Here is a 17,017-nt window from a genome sequence, read left to right on the forward strand (position 1 = left end):
GGAAGAGGTTGGGGGACATACTGGCTAATGCTTTGGGTCCCTCCTAGAAGTGCTTGGTGGACCCATTTGTGGTGTCAGGATTGAACCCAGGCCTCCAGCATGCAAAGTATTTGTTTCTGACCCTTTGAGCCATCTCCAGGCACTGTCTTCCTTTTTGGAAGCGGGGGACACATTTTACAGTGCTTAGTAGGGACTACTCTTAGTGCTCAGGGATCGCTTCTGGTTGTGCTCAGGGTTTCATCTGTGGTGCTGGAGATGAACCTATGTCTCCTATATATAAAGCATGTGCTCCAGCCCATTGGATTTGGTTTGGTTTTGGTTTTGTTCTATACCTGGCTGTATATTGAGACTTCCACCAGTGCTTGGGAATCAAACCTAGCCCCAACCACATTTCAGTCCCCAACAACCTATGTGGTTCTTTGAGCAGCACCAGGAAAGCAGATCTCTGAAAGCAGATCCCGGAAATAAGCCCTGAGTGCTTTAGGGTGAGGCCCCAAAACAAAGAATACCCTAGCCGTCCTATATTTAAGACATGTACTCGTTTGATTGAGCTGTCACTCCCTCAGCCCTGTCCTCTTAATTTTAGAGATTTATATAGGTGATCAACTTGGGTTTGGTCTTAATTTTAGAGATTTATATAGGTGATTAACTTGGGTTTGGGTGATCACCTACTATGCAGTTTCTTAGTTGTAATTCCTTCACATACAGCAGTATTTTTCTAGACATTTTTTTCTTGAATAAGAATTGTCATAATTTGGGGCTGGAGCGATAGCACAGCGGGTAGGGCGTTTGCCTTGCATGCAGCCGACCCGGGTTCAATTCCCAGTATCCCATATGGTCCCCTGAGCAGTGCCAGGGGTAATACCTGAGTGCAGAGCCAGGAGTAGCCCCTGTGCATTGCTGGGTGTGACCTAAAAAGCAAAAAAAAAAAAAAAAAAAAAGTCATAATTTACTTACAAAATGCATTGTTTGAGCCCTAATTGTTATGTACAAAATATATGTAGGGTCTTACTATGCTTAAAATTTAGTATTGATTTTTCCATTTCCCACACACACACTTTTTCTTTTTTTTTTTTTTTTGGGTCACACCCAGCGATGCTCAGGGGTTACTCCTGGCTTTGCACTCAGGAATTACTCCTGGCGGTGCTTGGGGGACCATATGGGATGCCGGGGATCGAACCCGGGTCGGCCGCGTGCAAGGCAAACGCCCTACCCGCTGTGCTATCGCTCCGGCCCCCACACACACTTTTTCTTCCTGGTTTTTGGACAACACTCAGTGGTACTCAGGACGTAATACTACTATATGCTCAGGGGTCACTAATGGAAGGCTTGAGAGACCATGTGGGGTGCTGAGGGTTTGCATGTGTCCTACCACTCCTGCCTGAGTAGTGATTTCCTAAGTTTTGTTTCATTTTCCCACACAATACTAATTTACAATGAATTTAACTATAGCTATAGATAATTGTGTAAATGTTTTGGGATACTTTCGGGGTTATTGATAATTGCAGACAGTGTCAGGGGAAAAAATTAGGAATAGGGAAAAGTGAGAAATTAAACTTGTAGATGAAAGAAAATATGATTATTACTTTGTAAGCATAGTACTTAACTTTATCATAATCATGTAGCCAGTTAATGATTTTTACAGTTACAATTATGAATTAACTGTGCAACACTTCATTTTAGTCGTTGAAAATATTTAAGTATAAATGACAGACTAAAAGGTGAAAGAGGGAATAAAAACAAGAGAAGGATAGTAGTGGTTATTTTATTTTACAAAGAGATCGTCCATTATATAATGAAAAATTTAGCTAGAATTGTATTTAGATTTCAAAGAAATTGTAGAACCTAAAATAATAGTGTGTACAAGGAAAATGAAATGGAACTAGAAGAGGGTGAGCTAAATTTTATGCATAGTAGGAAGTAAATAAGTACATTGATAATGAAAAAGAATATATTTACATGTTATTTTTAATTAAGTATATAAATTTACTTAGGGTGTAGAAGTAGAAGAGTCAGAAAAAGTCAGTAGAAGAATTAAAATTAGGGGCTGGAGAGATGATAGTGTAGCAAGTAAAGCACTTACCTTGCATGTGGCAGAACGGAGTTTAATGTCTGGCACCTTGTATGGTCCCCTAAGTCCACTAGGAGTGACCCCTGACTGCAGAGCCAGGAGTAAACCCCCTGAGCACCATGATGTGTGGCTCAAAAACACCTTGCCCCTCAAAAAGAATTAGAAAGTGGTGTTTCTGAGGATATAGTTAGACCACAATTGATTTTCATTATAAGCTTTTCATATATTTATATTTTAAACCCTGTCTGTAGAGGTGAAGAGAGAGTAAAGTGGGAAGGTGCACATGACTGAGCTGGGTTTAATCCCTGGCACCACATAGGGTCCTCTGAACACTACCAGGAATGATCCCTAGCTGCTAATGAGCACCGCTAGGTGTGACTTAATAGCACTATAGCATTGTAGCACTGTCGTCCTGTTGCTCATCGATTTGCTTGAGTAGGCACCAGTAAAGTCTTCATTGTGAGATTTGTTGTTACTGTTTTTGGCATATCAAATACGCCATGGGTAGCTTGCTGGGCTCTCCGAGAGGGACAAATGAATTGAACCCGGGTCAGCCGCATGTAAGGCAAACACCCTACCCGCTGTGCTATCTCTCCATCCCCAAGAGTTAGAATTTTTGTTTTCTTTTTGGGTCTCACCCAACGATGCACAGGGGTCATTCCTGGCTCTGCACTCAGGAATTACCCCTGGCAGTGCTCAGGGGACCATATGGGATGCTGGAATTCAAACTGGTTCAAATGCTGGGTTGGCTTTGTGCAAGGCAAATGCCCTACTCCCTGTGCTATCACTCCAGTAAGAGTTGGAATTCTTTACCAAAGTCTTCAAGTTCTAAACATTCATTTTAAAAAAATTTTTCCATTGATAAAAAAAAAATTTTTTTTCCATTGATCTACAGTTTAATTTTTTTCATGAATTTGTCATGAAAACATGTTCTAATGTTCTAATGACCTAGTAATAAGGCTGAAGAGAGAACACAGTAGTTAATAGTGCTTGCCTTGATGTGTTTGATCTTTGGGGGACCACTACATATGATCCCTCCAGTACTGCCAAAAGTGACTCCTGAGTACCACCGGGTGTCATCTATCCCCCAAAATAATATATTTTATAGACAGACTTTTTCCCCATGTGAGTTTTGGACTGCTGTGGCCTAGGGACCACTCCTGGTGTGCTTGGCAGGGGAGCATGCTCAGTAATGGGGATTGAACCAGCTCAGCTGTGTGCAGGGCAAGCCCTGTCTCTCCAGCCGTACATACTCTTAATTATTTAAATGATCTCCCTTAAAATTCTTCCTTTTTGAGAGTCATTGAAATTTGAGTTGGGAAATTCTTAACATTACATTAATAAAATTTACACTGTTGGAATTAGACTTGAAGAGATGGAAAACTGGTGGTACTAAGAAATTGTTGATGAGAATCCATATAATAGTCAGTCTCTGAACTATGCAGTGATATTGTGAATGGAGAAAGAGATAAATACATATGAAAGTAGTTGACCATTTTGTTTGGACAGGTATCATCTGTGCCTCTGAAGCTGAAGCCTGATTATTGGAGTGAGAAACTACAGAAAGAAGCTGAAGCTTTTGCTTATTATCGCCGGACACACACTGCCAATGAGCGGCGCCGCCGTGGTGAAATGAGGGATCTCTTTGAAAAATTAAAGATCACCTTGGGATTGCTTCATTCTTCCAAGGTTTCCAAGAGTCTTATTCTCACGAGGGTAAGTGTTCATGTAAATGACTGACAAATAGAAGTTTGACTTCAAGGCATGCTATGAAAAAGGAGTGTAATTTGGAGGGTTGAAGTATGACTTGTTTTCAGAACTTGAATGTAGATTAGTGAACCCTTATGTTGTGTCAGTAGTTTTTCATTGAAAGTCAGATTCTGGGTTGTCTAGGTTTTGTTTTTTGGGCCACTGATGTTCAGGGAGTATTTCCTAACTGGGTGCTCAGAGAACCTTATGTTGTGCTGGGAGTTAAACTGGGTACTTTAACTGTTGAATTCTTTGGCCCTTCAGATTTTTACCGGGGGTGGGGGGTGTGTAGGAGGGAACTCCCCATAATGTTCAGGAGGCACTAGTGTCACTCTAAGGTCACTGGGGGCATGATGGGAATGTGTGTCAGATGCAGTGCCAGTATTTGAACCTATGGCCTCCCTTGTATAAGGCATGTGCAAGTACCAGTAGTACAAGTACAAATAATAGAATTCACTTAAGCCATATCACCCGTCCCAAAATCAGAGTTTTTAACTGACAGTTGTTCTTCATATAATGTCAAAAACTCTGATAAACTCGGTTTACTGCCATCTCTTTACATTGGTGTTCTCTGTAGCATATGAACAATTTGTCACTGCACAAGTCATGTTTTAGCATCCCTGTCAGTAGTTGACAGTCATTTTAAAAAGAAAATATGAAGAGTTTGGGCTGTTTGGGGTGTTTGCATTGCATCTGGCTGGCCTGGGTCAATCCCTGGCACCCCATACTGTCCCCTGAGCGGTGGGGGGGGGGGGTGAAAGCAAAAATAAAAAAGCAATATATGAAATATTCAAGGTAGTGGGTAATTTCACATTGCATATGTTATCTGAGGGAATTGCAGTAAAGTTGCTTTTAATTAGAAGTTGGAAAAGGCAAGAATTTTTATCTCTAGAACCAAGTTATTTCTACCAGATTTTTTTGTTTGTTTCTACTTTTGGGCCACACCTGGCAATGCTTAGGCTTATTCCTGGCTCTGCACTCAGGAATTACTCTTGTGATGCTCAGTGCTCAGGTAACCAATAAGGAATTATGCCAGGGATCAAACCTAGGTTAGCTGCATGCAGCCTACTGTGGTATTACCCACTGTAATACCATTAGGACCCTCTCAGCCAGATTTTACTTAGACTTGGGAATGATGTTAAAGTTGATTATTAAAATCTAAGAATAAAAATTTGTTGTTTCCCTGCAGTTGTGACTGTACCTGTTAGCTACAGTGATACTCTTAGGAAAGAGATATGAATCATGTTCCCTGGAAATATAATCTAGAAAGCCAGCTGTTATTTTAACAAAAATAAGTTCCGGAACATGAAAAAGTCTTTTTAGTTGTAGGCTGTGACTTCGTGGTCGAGGATCTCAGGTCTGCATGACTACCAGACCTGAGATCCTGTCTGGCTTCTATCCCTGGTTCTTTCTTGTTTGTGGATATTCACTTGTTTGATTGGTATTTTGTATTAGAGCCACACCCAGTGGGGCTCAGGGCTTAGTTCTGACTGTGCTCAAGGACCACTCCTGATGGTGCTTGGTGGATCGTTAGAGGATTAAACCTAGGTTGAGTGTATGTAAGGCAAATGCCCTACTCTCTGTATTATCCACCCCTCCCCCCGACACCCCTCCTACATAGTTAGTGTGGGTGGGTTTTTTTTTTTTCCTCTTAAATGTAGGAATACTGCTATTTATTCAGCCACTGATTAAGCTGACTGAAGCAGTCATGAACTCCATATTGCCTTTTTTTTAATTTTTAAATTTCATTTTCATAAAAATTGTTCACAATTGTTTACATTAAACATTCCAACACCAGTCCCACCATTACACCTTTCCACCACCATTATTTCAAAATTTCCCACCACCACCCAAGTCTGCCCCATAGGCAGATGATAAGTAATTTATTTTGTATTGCTTGTTATGAATAGTATGAAATTTCATGTGGCCACAAAAGCAGCCACATGCTCCGGGAATTCTAAAAAAAAAATTTTTTTAAATGTTTGGAGTCTGGGGGCTGGAGCGATAGCACAGCGGGTAGGGCGTTTGCCTTGCACACGGCCGACCCAGGTTCGAATCCCAGCATCCCATATGGTCCCCTGAGCACAGCCAGTAGTAGTTCCTGAGTGCAGATCCAGGAGTAACACCTGTGCATCGCTGGGTGTGACCCAAAAAGCAAAAAAAAAAAAAAAAAAAAATGTTTGGGGTCTGGAGGCATCTCTGTGGTGTGCTGCTCTCTTCTGAGATTATTTTGTGAGTCTGAATTATGACCATTTATGCACTTAAATGGCTTGATTGTGATCTCTTTTGAGATTTATGCATCTGAAGCAAAGCCAATAAATGAACTTGTATAGCTGAGCCAGAGGTGGTTTGTGGGCATGACTCTCACATACCTGACTTTTGGCCATTTAATTTCTTGGGAAACTTTGTCCCAAGTTATTGGGGTCTGGTCAGAGGCACAGTGGCAATTTTGGGGCATTAAGAAGTCTGAAGTCACCATCAGGCTGCTAATGCACTTGTCCCACAGGTGCAGGTTAACCTGCTGGGCAGCACGATACCCCCATTAAGTCATTGAAATGTTCAAAAATATTATATTTTATTTTTTGCTTTTGGGGAATTGTATAGCCAGGCTCTATGTAGCTCAGTGATACTGCGTGTGCTTTACTAAAAAGAGGTGTTGTAAGTGTCACTTGTTTTCGGGAAAGAACAAATTGACTGATGTCACTGTTACAATTTCTCTTCTAGGCATTCAGTGAAATTCAGGGATTAACAGATCAGGCTGACAAGTTGATAGGACAAAAAAATCTCCTGACTCGCAAAAGAAATATTTTGATACGCAAAGTATCATCTCTTTCAGGTAAGATATGTGAATGATTCCTGGGTGTGTAATAAACAACTCAGTGAGTAGAAGTCTTCAGTAAACCTTACTTTAATTATTTTGCTGGGGTCTCCAATCCAGTATAGGATGCCTAGGGACCCCTTCTGTGAAGGTCTTGACCAATCAGGCTTTCAATTCAATACAAGAAACCAAGGATACAGTATTATTGCTCATGCCCTCTCATTCTGGGGATCCAGATAGGGTTGGCCACAAACAAGACAAGCACCTTACCCCACCTCTCCTGTCTTTCCTGTCTTATTAGTAGACCTTTATTATTTTATTACCTTATTAGTTTAAGACTTTCTTTTCTTTTCTTTCTTTCTTTCTTTCTTTCTTTCTTTCTTTCTTTCTTTCTTTCTTTCTTTCTTTCTTTCTTTCTTTCTTTCTTTCTTTCTCTTCTTTCTCTCTCTCTCTTTCTCTCTCTCTTTCTTTCTTTCTTTCTTTCTTTCTTTCTTTCTTTCTTTCTTTCTTTCTTTCTTTCTTTCTTCCTTCCTCCCTTCCTTTCTTCCTTTCTCTTTCTCTCTTTCTCTCTTTTTTTAAAAGCTGAGTTATCTTTGGACTGAATGGGACATTTCTGGTTTATAATCTTGCTTGCAAATTAATTGAATTTTTGATTGCTCTAGTTTCATTATTTAAGCTTGTAGAATGAATGACAATTTCTTTGATTGATTGACCAATAGGTAAGACAGAAGAAGTAGTCCTGAAGAAGCTAGAGTATATTTATGCAAAACAACAAGCTTTAGAGGCACAAAAAAGAAAGAAGAAGATGGGATCAGATGAGATTGATATGTCTCTCAAAACCGGAAAGCAACCTGGAGAATCTTCTTCATCATCTGTAGACCTGGGAGAGATGTTTATAAGTAACAGGACAGGGAAACCTTTGATTCTTTCCAGGAAAAGGGACCCGGCCACAGGTAGTTGGTACATTTATTTTCTTTAATGTAGATGAACTTCAGTTTTTTGTGGTGGAGTTGAGTGTCTTCTTTTGACCCTAACTTTAGTTTTAATGAATTTAAAATGAATTGTATAACAAGGAGAATTTAAAGTACAATAGATTGCAATTCTAGTTTTATACATTATAGCAAAATTTTTAGTTTTGATTGGGCCAAATCCGTGTTTTTCTGAAGGGCAGCTCCTGGCCCTGCTCAGGAGTGACCCTTGATGGTACTATGTATGTGGTGCCCAGTGTACAGACCAGGGTCTCTGGGATGCAAGGCAATCACCTTAATCCCTGTACTATGTCTCCTCTTCACTCAGGTAAATTTTAAGAGGTTATGATAGTGGTAGTGTAAGACCTACTTTTTGTTTTAGGGCCACACTTGGCAGCACTCAGAGCTTATTCCTGGCTCTGGGCTCAGGAATCATTCTTGGCAGTGTCCCAGATGACTATATAGGGTGCTGGGGATCAAACCTGGGTGAACTGCCTGCAAAGCAAGCACATTGCCCATTGTACCATTACTCTGGCCTCAAGACCTACTTTGTTGTTATTGTTTTTATTTGTTTGTTTATTTTAGACTATACCACATGCTCGGGTTACTCCAAGCTCTGCACTCAGGAATCACTCCTGGCGGTGCTCAAGGACCATATGGGCTGCTGCATGCATGGCAAATGCTGTACTATCTCTCGAGCCCCCAGGACCTACTTTGGGTAGTAGTCTGTAGAGTCTTTTTTCTCCCTCTAGTGGTTCAGTGTGTTGTTTTAAAAATCTGTCATCTTTCCAAACTTTAAACATGAATTCTTGATTTCCTTGCAGTTCAGCCCATGGTTTTTGATGTTTGGGTCGAGCTAAAACAAAGAAATTGAAAATTCTAAAATACTTAACTTTTGCTGGGAGTGTAGGTAAGAGGTAGAGTACGTGCTTCATTCACCAGGCCCTAGGTTTGATCCCCTGCACCAGAAAAAAATGTGGGAGGACTTAAATTCTTGCTCTTTACTCTTAATTTTGGAAGTGAGGCTATAATGATCTCTGTTTTGGGGCCATACCTTGCAATGCTCAGGAGTTACTTCTGGCTTTGCACTCAGGAATTACTCCTGGGTGCCTGGGGAACCATATTGGATGCCAGGTATCAACCAGGGTTGCCATGTGCAAGGCAAGCAGAATCCTACCTGCTGTACTCCTGTACTCTGGCCCAGAGCTATATAGATTTTATGTTACTTTTTATAGTCTTAGATATCTTTTTTCCTTTTTTTTGTTTGTTTTTTGCCTGTTATCAGTGAGAAGTCTGCGTTTTTGTTTTTGGGCCATACTTGGCCCTCTTCAGGGCTTACTCCTGACCCTATGCTCAGGGATCACTTCTGATGTGGCCCTGGGAACCCTATGGGGTACTGGGGGTTGAACCTGAATCAGCTGCATGAAAGGCAAGTGCTCTGTCTGCTTTCTTGTCTTAGACATGGAAATGAATTAGCATTTAACACTGCAAAATCAAATAATACTGTGTCTAATAAGACAGGATTTAAGTGATCATTTAGTCCTTTTATTTCCTTTCAAAGATATGGAAAAAATATCAAATAATTTTGTTAGCCGTGTAAAGGAAAGCAATTAGGGACAGAATTGTGTATTTTCATCTGGACTTGCTAACAAGACTTAATCATAATTCCACTGAAAAACTGGTTCCATTGACCTATACCTCAACAAGAAATTCTGTTCCCTTGGAGAATTAGAGGACAGGTAACCATTATTTCTTAAAGTAGTCATCATCATCATCATCATCATCATCATCCCGTTGATCGTACATCTCCATTTGTTCTAGCCCTGAGATTTTTAGAAGCCTCTATTTATTTGTCCTTCCCAACGGTGCCACATAGGAGGTCTTTCAGGGTCAGGGGAATGAGACCCATCATTTTTCCTGGTTTTGTCATATGAATATACCACGGGGAGCTTGCCATGCAGGCAGGAAACTCTCGGTTACTTGTCAGGTTCTCCGAGAGGGAACCTGGGCTATAAGATGTCTTCCGGGAGCTTGGTTTTATAGTCTTTGGATGTTGGGCGGTGGGGGGGGGGAGTGCCGGCCGCGCAGCAGTGGCAGTTTCTAGGTCTGACCGCCTAGCCACTGGAAAATGAAATGGGGGATCTGGGTGGAAGACGCCCAGTCCCGATCCGAGCAGGCTGAACATAGCCCCCGAATAGGGCCTCAACACTTTTCACCCACTGCCAGACTGCCAGCAATAAATAAATATATATATAGACACACATATATATATTTACATATATATACATATATGTATTTCTGTGACATACTGAGAAGTCAAAATGTTTTAGAAATGAGAGGACTCACTTCTGTTTATCTTTCAGATATTTTTCCCCTCCTGTTCTTGTTTTTCGGGTCACCCCAGCAATGCTCAGGGCTTACTCCTGGCTCTGCATTCAGGGCTCACTCCTCAAAGTAGTACAGAAAGTAAATTTAGGGGCCAGAATGATAGTGCCTAAACTGTTAGCATACTTGCCATGCACACAGCTGACAGGGTTCAATACCTGGCCATCCCATATGGTCCCTGCACACAGAACCAGGAGTAAGTCCTGAGTACCATTGGTATGACCCAAATTAAAAAAGAGAGAAAAAAAAAGAAAAAGTAAGTTCAAAGTTGAGATTCTCTGATTAAATCTGAAATTCACTTCTTTCCTCTTAAGTAATGTGGTTTTATCAATGTGTTTTTATCTTTAATTTCTGATCTTTCTTTCAGAAAATACCTCACCTTCTAACACTCCACACACTTCTGCCAACATTGTGATGACTCCACAAGGACAGTTACTCACCTTAAAAGGTCCTTTATTCTCAGGACCAGTGGTAACTGTTTCTCCTGCTCCCTTAGAAGCTGATCTGAAGCCACAAATTTCCAGTAATACTATGGCTCAATCAGGTATGTTCTAAGTGTCTCTTGGTTAGTAAAGTGTTGTCCATGCCTCATATCTCACAGTGAGGGAGAGAGCCTTTGAATATGTTCTGTATGATTAAAGATTATGATTAATGTGTTTGTTTTTGCTAGTGTAAGAGAGGATTCCCCCCATCGCTTTTATTTTTTGTTTCTGTTTTTGGACCACACATGGTGATGCTGGGGGGGAGGGGGAGGTTTACTACTGGCTCTGTGCTCAGGGATTCCTGCAGGTGCTTGAAGGAATCATATGGGGTGCCAGGGTTCAAACCTGGGTTGGTTGTTTGCAAGCCAAGTGCACTACTTCCTATACTGTCTCCAACCCCAGAACCGTCTTTTGTAGAACAGTATTGCATGCATCTGAGGTAGTGATTGAGAGCCACTCCTGGTGACACTTGGATCAGTTTCTAACGTGAAAATTTGCTGCATTGCCCAGTGGTGTTGGATACCTCTAGGGCCATCTTGACAGTGATAGGGCCCAATGGTGGTGCTGGAGAGGGCTGGGACAAGGGGTGCTGGGAATTGAATCACAGATATCTTGCATATAAAGCCGGTAGCTCCAGTCTTTTGAGGTATTTTCCTTGCCTTTTGATTTTTTTTTTCTTTTTTTAATCTGGAATTGGCAACAAATTTGTTATCTCAAGTGTTTTGTTTGTTTGTGGGCCACATCTGGTGCTCAGGAGTTACTCCTAGCTCTGCATTCAGAAATCACTCCTGGTGGGCGTGGGCTTGGTGATCTTATGGGGAGGCCAGGGATGGAACCCGGGTCAGCCCTGTGCAAAGCTAGCACCCCCACCCGCTTTATTATTACTTTGCTCCTTAAGTTATTTCTAAGAAGGAAGAGTAGGAGAAATGTGAAACTAAAAGGAAGATGGAAAACTATTTTCATTCTTGGTGTTGATCATATTTATTAATTTGAGAGAGATTACTTAGTGATCACAATGTATGTCTTGAATACTTAGGCACTCAGGTTTGATCCCCAATACACATGGCTCCCCCTAAATCCTGGAAGACCCAGTCATCTCAGGGTGTTGTGGTCCCAATGACCCCTGAGCCCTGAGACGGGTTCGAGCATTGAACTGTTCAGGCCTATTGGTCAGGTATTGTTGGGAGTGACTTGTGGAATGCCTTGGCACAGCTTCTCTCCAATTAATTTTGTGTTGTCTTCTAAGATGGTGCACCACTAGGCTGATTCAGTTTGAGCACCATTTCCTTTATGGGTGAAAGGAAAACCATGGAAAGAGGCTTCACTTTGATGATAGGTTCTAGGAATACTAACTTTCTGTTGAGGTAAAAGATTATCCTTATCAGTGCCAAGTGCTGGTTCTGTTAAATCAGGAGGAACCATTCTTTGTTTTGGTGCTGCCTCTGCTCCCCTAGGGCCCCCCCCCCCTTACCAATTAGAAGAAGTATTTCCATCTTCTTGGTATGAGTTTTCAACTAATAAATTGTTTTGGGATTTGGAGCCATACTTGGTGGTGCTCAGGGACTACTACTGGCTCTCTATTCAGGGGACTACAACACCTTGAAATGGTCCTTGCATATGAATGAAAGAGAGAATGCTTAGCCAGTAAAAATAAATGAAACTTTTTTCCTTCCCCAGAAAATGACGACTTATTTATGATGCCAAGAATTGTTAATGTGACATCACTGGCCACAGAGGGAGGTGTGGTCGATATGAGTGGCAGCAAATATGAAGTTCCTGATGGCAAACCACCTGACCACCAAAAAAACACTGTCAGGAATGAAGCTAATTCCTTTGAAGATTCCGGCAGAATCCCTTCCAGAGGCAGTCACAGAGATGGCCGAATGACACTGGGTTCAGCAAAGGTTTTTCTGACAAATAAAGATTCTGGTATTCCACAAATAGTTGGCGTTTCCAATGCCCAAGAAACACAAGAGTTCCTACCTAAAAAGATTTCTGGTGATAGTAGAGGGAGTCAGTATAAATGGAAAGAGAGTGAATCAAGACGGGAGAGACTTAAGCCAAAGGAATCTCCATTTCATAAATTACAGATGAAAGATCTCAAAGACTCGAGCATAGAACTGGAACTGAGAAAGGTGGCATCTGCTATAGAGGAAGCGGCGCTGGATCCTAGTGAACTGCTAACTAACATAGACGATGAGGATGACACTGATGAGACACTGACTTCTCTGCTCAATGAGATTGCCTTTCTTAATCAGCAGCTAAATGATGACTCTGGCAGCCTGGCTGAACTGCCCAACACTATGGATAGAGAGTTCCCTGGAGGTACTCGGAGGGCTTTTATCAGTAAACTTCCTCCTGGGAACCGGGAAACTTTCCAGGTTGGCCACTTGGGGACAGGTTTAAAAGAGTTACCTGATGTGCAAGGAGAGAGTGATTCTGTCGGTCCCCTCCTCTTGCACTTGGAAGATGATGACTTTTCTGAGAATGAAAAGCAACTCGCAGAACCAGCCTCTGAGCCAGATGTTCTTAAGATTGTTATTGACTCTGAGATAAAGGATTCCCTCCTTTCTCACCGGAGAGCCAATGACAGAGGGAAGAGTACTTCTGGCATCCCTGCAGAAGCTGAAAGTATATCCTCACCCCCCGTTCTACATATGAAGACTGGCCCAGAGAACAACAGCACAGATACTTTGTGGAGACCCATGCCAAAACTGGCACCTTTAGGTTTAAAAGTAGCTAATCCTCCCAGTGATGCAGATGGTCAGAGCCTCAAGGTGATGCCTTGCTTGGCACCAGTAGCTGCCAAAGTTGGGTCAGTTGGGCACAAAATAAACTTACCAGGGAATGACCAGGAATGCCGGGAAAACAAGGTTATGCCTACATTGGCACCTGTTGTGGCCAAATTTGGAAACTCTGGGGCCTCATCAAGCTCTGCAGGGAAATGAACTAACTAGTCTGCAGGCTGAAGCCAGGCTGTGATGGGAAACCTCCTCTCTCTGCAGGCATCTGTTTGTGTCATGGAATTGTGATCCTTGACTTTGATGCAGTAGTTAATGGTAGAGAAGGGTAGTAGGGTGCTGACCTGATATAAGAATTACTGCTATGAAATTCTGATCATGTTAAAATGTGTTACCTCACTTGTGGTGCTGGGTCTCCTCATCCTCTCTTAAGAAGATGTGATCCATTACTGAACACGAGGTGCCCCTCTTACCCAAGGAATTCATAATAAGACTATAGGTCCATAGTAGTTCTTAGTTCTTTACTCCCAGAGAAAAAGCTGCTTGTGACTTTGAAGTTCTATGGACTGATCTGTAGTTGATAGGTGTTTTGTAAGTTAAGTCTGAAATCCAAGGAATGTGATGCACTGTGCAAAGGGATCCAGAAGAGATTTTTTTTTTTAAGTTGGTGTTTCAAGTGTAGGGGAAAGAGGATGGGTACCATGGAATACCAAAGTGAAGGACTTCATGTCATTCATCAAGATGTTCTCTTCTTTCATGTCCCAAGTAGCTTCCATTCCCTCACCTTTTCAATCAGAATTACAATTCCAAGCCTTCTCCTAGTTGGAATGCTTTTAACTTTTATAACTAATTATTTTGAGGTGTTTAAAAAAAAGAATACTAGTTCTCCCTTACTGTCTGGGTGTTGAAAAGATCATTTCACAGTGCTAGGGATTTCTACTAAGAATGTATATTTTGGAGGTAAGCATAGAGGGAGCTCTCCCCCTTTCACAAATCAAAGATATTCTAAAATGAAAAGCATTCCCTCCCCAGACTAGAGACAGTGGCCAAAATTTTAAAAAAGTAGGGCTGGGTATTTTTCCAAATCAAACCGGCCTCCTGGTGCTTGAAGGAGCTATTACCTGCACAGGATGTAAAGAAAAGTCAAGTCCCATTAGGCACTCTTTACCAGGGAAATAAGGCAGTATTTGAATCACAAGATATATTTTTTATTATCTGCTACCATGGATTCAGTGATCTGTAGAGCTTTTTCACTCATTAGCTGTCAGGGTATGAAGGACTGGCAGCTTGTAAAGATAAAGATATTTATATTTTTGTATAGTTGTTTTCATAGATTTCTCAAAGGCTGAAGTTTTCAACCTAGAAGATGAGATTTGTATTGAGTATAGAAATGATGTTTCCTATCTAGTTTGTAAATAATCATGGTGCACTTGAGGGGTCTCTTGGAAACTCCTGGGGCAAGAATCACTATTCTGAAAATGTATAGACTGGGATTTAGCTGCTGCATTTTGCCTTTCTTAAATAATTATCTTTTGGAATGTAATCCCTGTTCTGTCTTCCTTGACAGGAAATGCTTGTGTTGCAAAAAACTTAACACAAGAGCTTCCAAGCCTTGGGCTGTGCCTGAGTGATAGCTGTTTCCTCTACATCCCCTGCCTTTTCCCCAAATACCACTCAACATATCTTCAGAACTAGATTGTGAGATCAACTTTAATAGTTCTAGCCAGTGAATTTACTTCTATGGTTTGGTCTAGTTCTAGTAACTCTGGTAATCAACACATTGAAAAGGATGGGAAAACTTCCTTTGCAAATTGTAGTTGGGAACAAGTTCTTTTGTTGGTATTGTGCTATTTGCCTTTCTAGACCTGCTCAGCGTTTACCCTTCCCCCCTAAGAATTACCTACTGAAGCCTAGAGTAGGTAAAAGATGCTTCCTCAGCTTCTCATTATCTCCCTCCTATTCCTTTTTAATCCAGCATATTTCATTCAATGCCTTAGCCAATGAATCCAGCACCCATATCCCCTCCCAATATTTGTCCTTGGAGATGCTAGTACTTTAAGTATAGCAGTTTCCCATTATTTACTTGCTTGTCTTGTCCTCACGTTTCCTCCTGACTTCCCAAGGCTCTTGCTATGGTTTTTGAGGGTCAGCCAAGGAATAGGCAAGTGAGTGAATAATCCTCAGGAAAAGAACCGTCTGTTTCTGAACACTGTTCCCTTTTTTAGAAGAAAATGGACAAACATTCTTGATGGGTAGATATTTGACTATGAGAGATAAATAAAGATGGAAATGAGAGGTGACAATTCCAGGTGTTCTTGGAAGACTGCAGATACCATTTCAATACCCCTCCCCCATAAGATTATGGTGTTTACAGAACCTCTTAGAATTAGAGAGTCGCCAGTGTTTATAGAAGAGGGCTCAGTCTTCAGAAAAATTCTAGTCTTGACAGAAATCTATAATCTCCAAAAAAATTTTAACCTTTCACCTTATTCCAGGAGAAACTGATCTATGAAAAAATATATGTGATTATGGAATATGTAGTTGAGTGAGAGGAATGGAGGTGTCTGCGTGATAGTGACTCTCACCCTAACTGTATATCAGAAGCATGATCTCAGTAGACCAACAATTCGCCTTTTTATACATCTGTAAATAAATGGAATGTTTTTAAGAATATAATTATGTCAGATTTAGCTTTTTCTTTTATATATTAAATATATATCTTTTCTTTTTTGCTTTTGAAAAATGACTATTTTTTTAGAAATCTACGGACAGAAGAAGCTTGGCAATTGAAAGGCAGAATGTATAAACTTGAAATAAATCAGTTATAATAACAAAAGCAGTATTTGCCGTACTTGGTGTTGGGAGGTTTATGATGAGTTGGAGTAGAGAATTTGATTGCTTTGACATATTTGATAGATGCTACTGAACTCACTTTGTCACTGAACTTCTTTCTTGAGTTCTCAAAGTTTCTGACATATCATAGAGCAGACATTTTGGCGTTCTAATCCTTGCAGTTCATACGTGGAATCTTCAACATATTGTGTGACATGATGGCAAGTATTTCTCTGAAGAAGTTCTACAGTGAAGAGAGGCTGCCTTGTAGTACCAATATGTACAAGGAGATAACGTTTTATCCCAGGGAAGCCACAGGATATGAACAGTCTCTTTAGGTATTAAGAGCAGTAGATTTTATTTAGTTTTTTGTTTTGGGCCACATCTGGAGATGCTCAGGGGTAACTCCTGGCGGTGCTGAGGAGACCTTACAGGATTCCAGGATCGAAGGATGGCAAGTGCCCTACCTCTGTATACTCTCTCCAGCCCCAGACTATAGGTTTTCTTAGAATATGATACATATTGACTAGTGTGAGGATTTATCCCTTCACACACACACCAAAGATAAACCAAGAAACCTTATTAAAGGACTTTAACATTGGACTGTCATAAGATCACTAAATAGATCAACTCCAGTTAGATAAACTTTAGTATTTCCTTGTCTAATTTTGTAGTAAGTACAGTTTTTCTCCCTCAGGATTATGAAGTAAAACTTCAGTAGGCCTTTTTATAACTGATTTGGAAGTGTTTTGAACATAATAAAGCAGTCAGTGCATATATCATTTTGGACATGCAGTAGTAGTAAAAGGGGGCTTGTTTTTGCTTTCCTCCTAACTATAGTGGTGAAGATACGGACAGGTAACTTGGGAGGTAAATGCACTTTGAAGGTAAGTCTAAAAGTGATGATAACCCTTCTTCCTCGCTACCAGCTCATATAAAGGGAAAAAAATGCAAAGTAGGCAGTACATTTT

The 17,017-nt window shown here is 40.9% G+C and overlaps 1 protein-coding gene across 8 annotated transcripts in view; it reads left to right on the plus strand.

The window, feature by feature from the left end:
* The window catches only part of MGA (MAX dimerization protein MGA), a 118,660-nt gene extending 102,532 nt beyond the window's left edge, over nucleotides 1-16,128 (plus strand). For 5 of the 8 annotated variants that reach the window (XM_055130552.1, XM_055130555.1, XM_055130556.1 and 2 more), the window contains exons 20-24: nucleotides 3,581-3,787; nucleotides 6,545-6,656; nucleotides 7,358-7,591; nucleotides 10,359-10,535; nucleotides 12,151-16,128. In XM_055130552.1, coding sequence (XP_054986527.1) covers nucleotides 3,581-3,787; nucleotides 6,545-6,656; nucleotides 7,358-7,591; nucleotides 10,359-10,535; nucleotides 12,151-13,421 — 2,001 coding nt within the window. In that variant the 3' untranslated portion in view covers nucleotides 13,422-16,128. The remainder of the gene's footprint in view (nucleotides 1-3,580; nucleotides 3,788-6,544; nucleotides 6,657-7,357; nucleotides 7,592-10,358; nucleotides 10,536-12,150) is intronic. The other 3 variants (XM_055130560.1, XM_055130554.1, XM_055130559.1) reach the window with 1 other exon arrangement.
* Nucleotides 16,129-17,017: the final 889 nt, after the last annotated feature.

Source organism: Sorex araneus, chromosome 3 (assembly GCF_027595985.1).
Source record: "Sorex araneus isolate mSorAra2 chromosome 3, mSorAra2.pri, whole genome shotgun sequence".
NCBI classification, from domain to species: domain Eukaryota; kingdom Metazoa; phylum Chordata; class Mammalia; order Eulipotyphla; family Soricidae; genus Sorex; species Sorex araneus.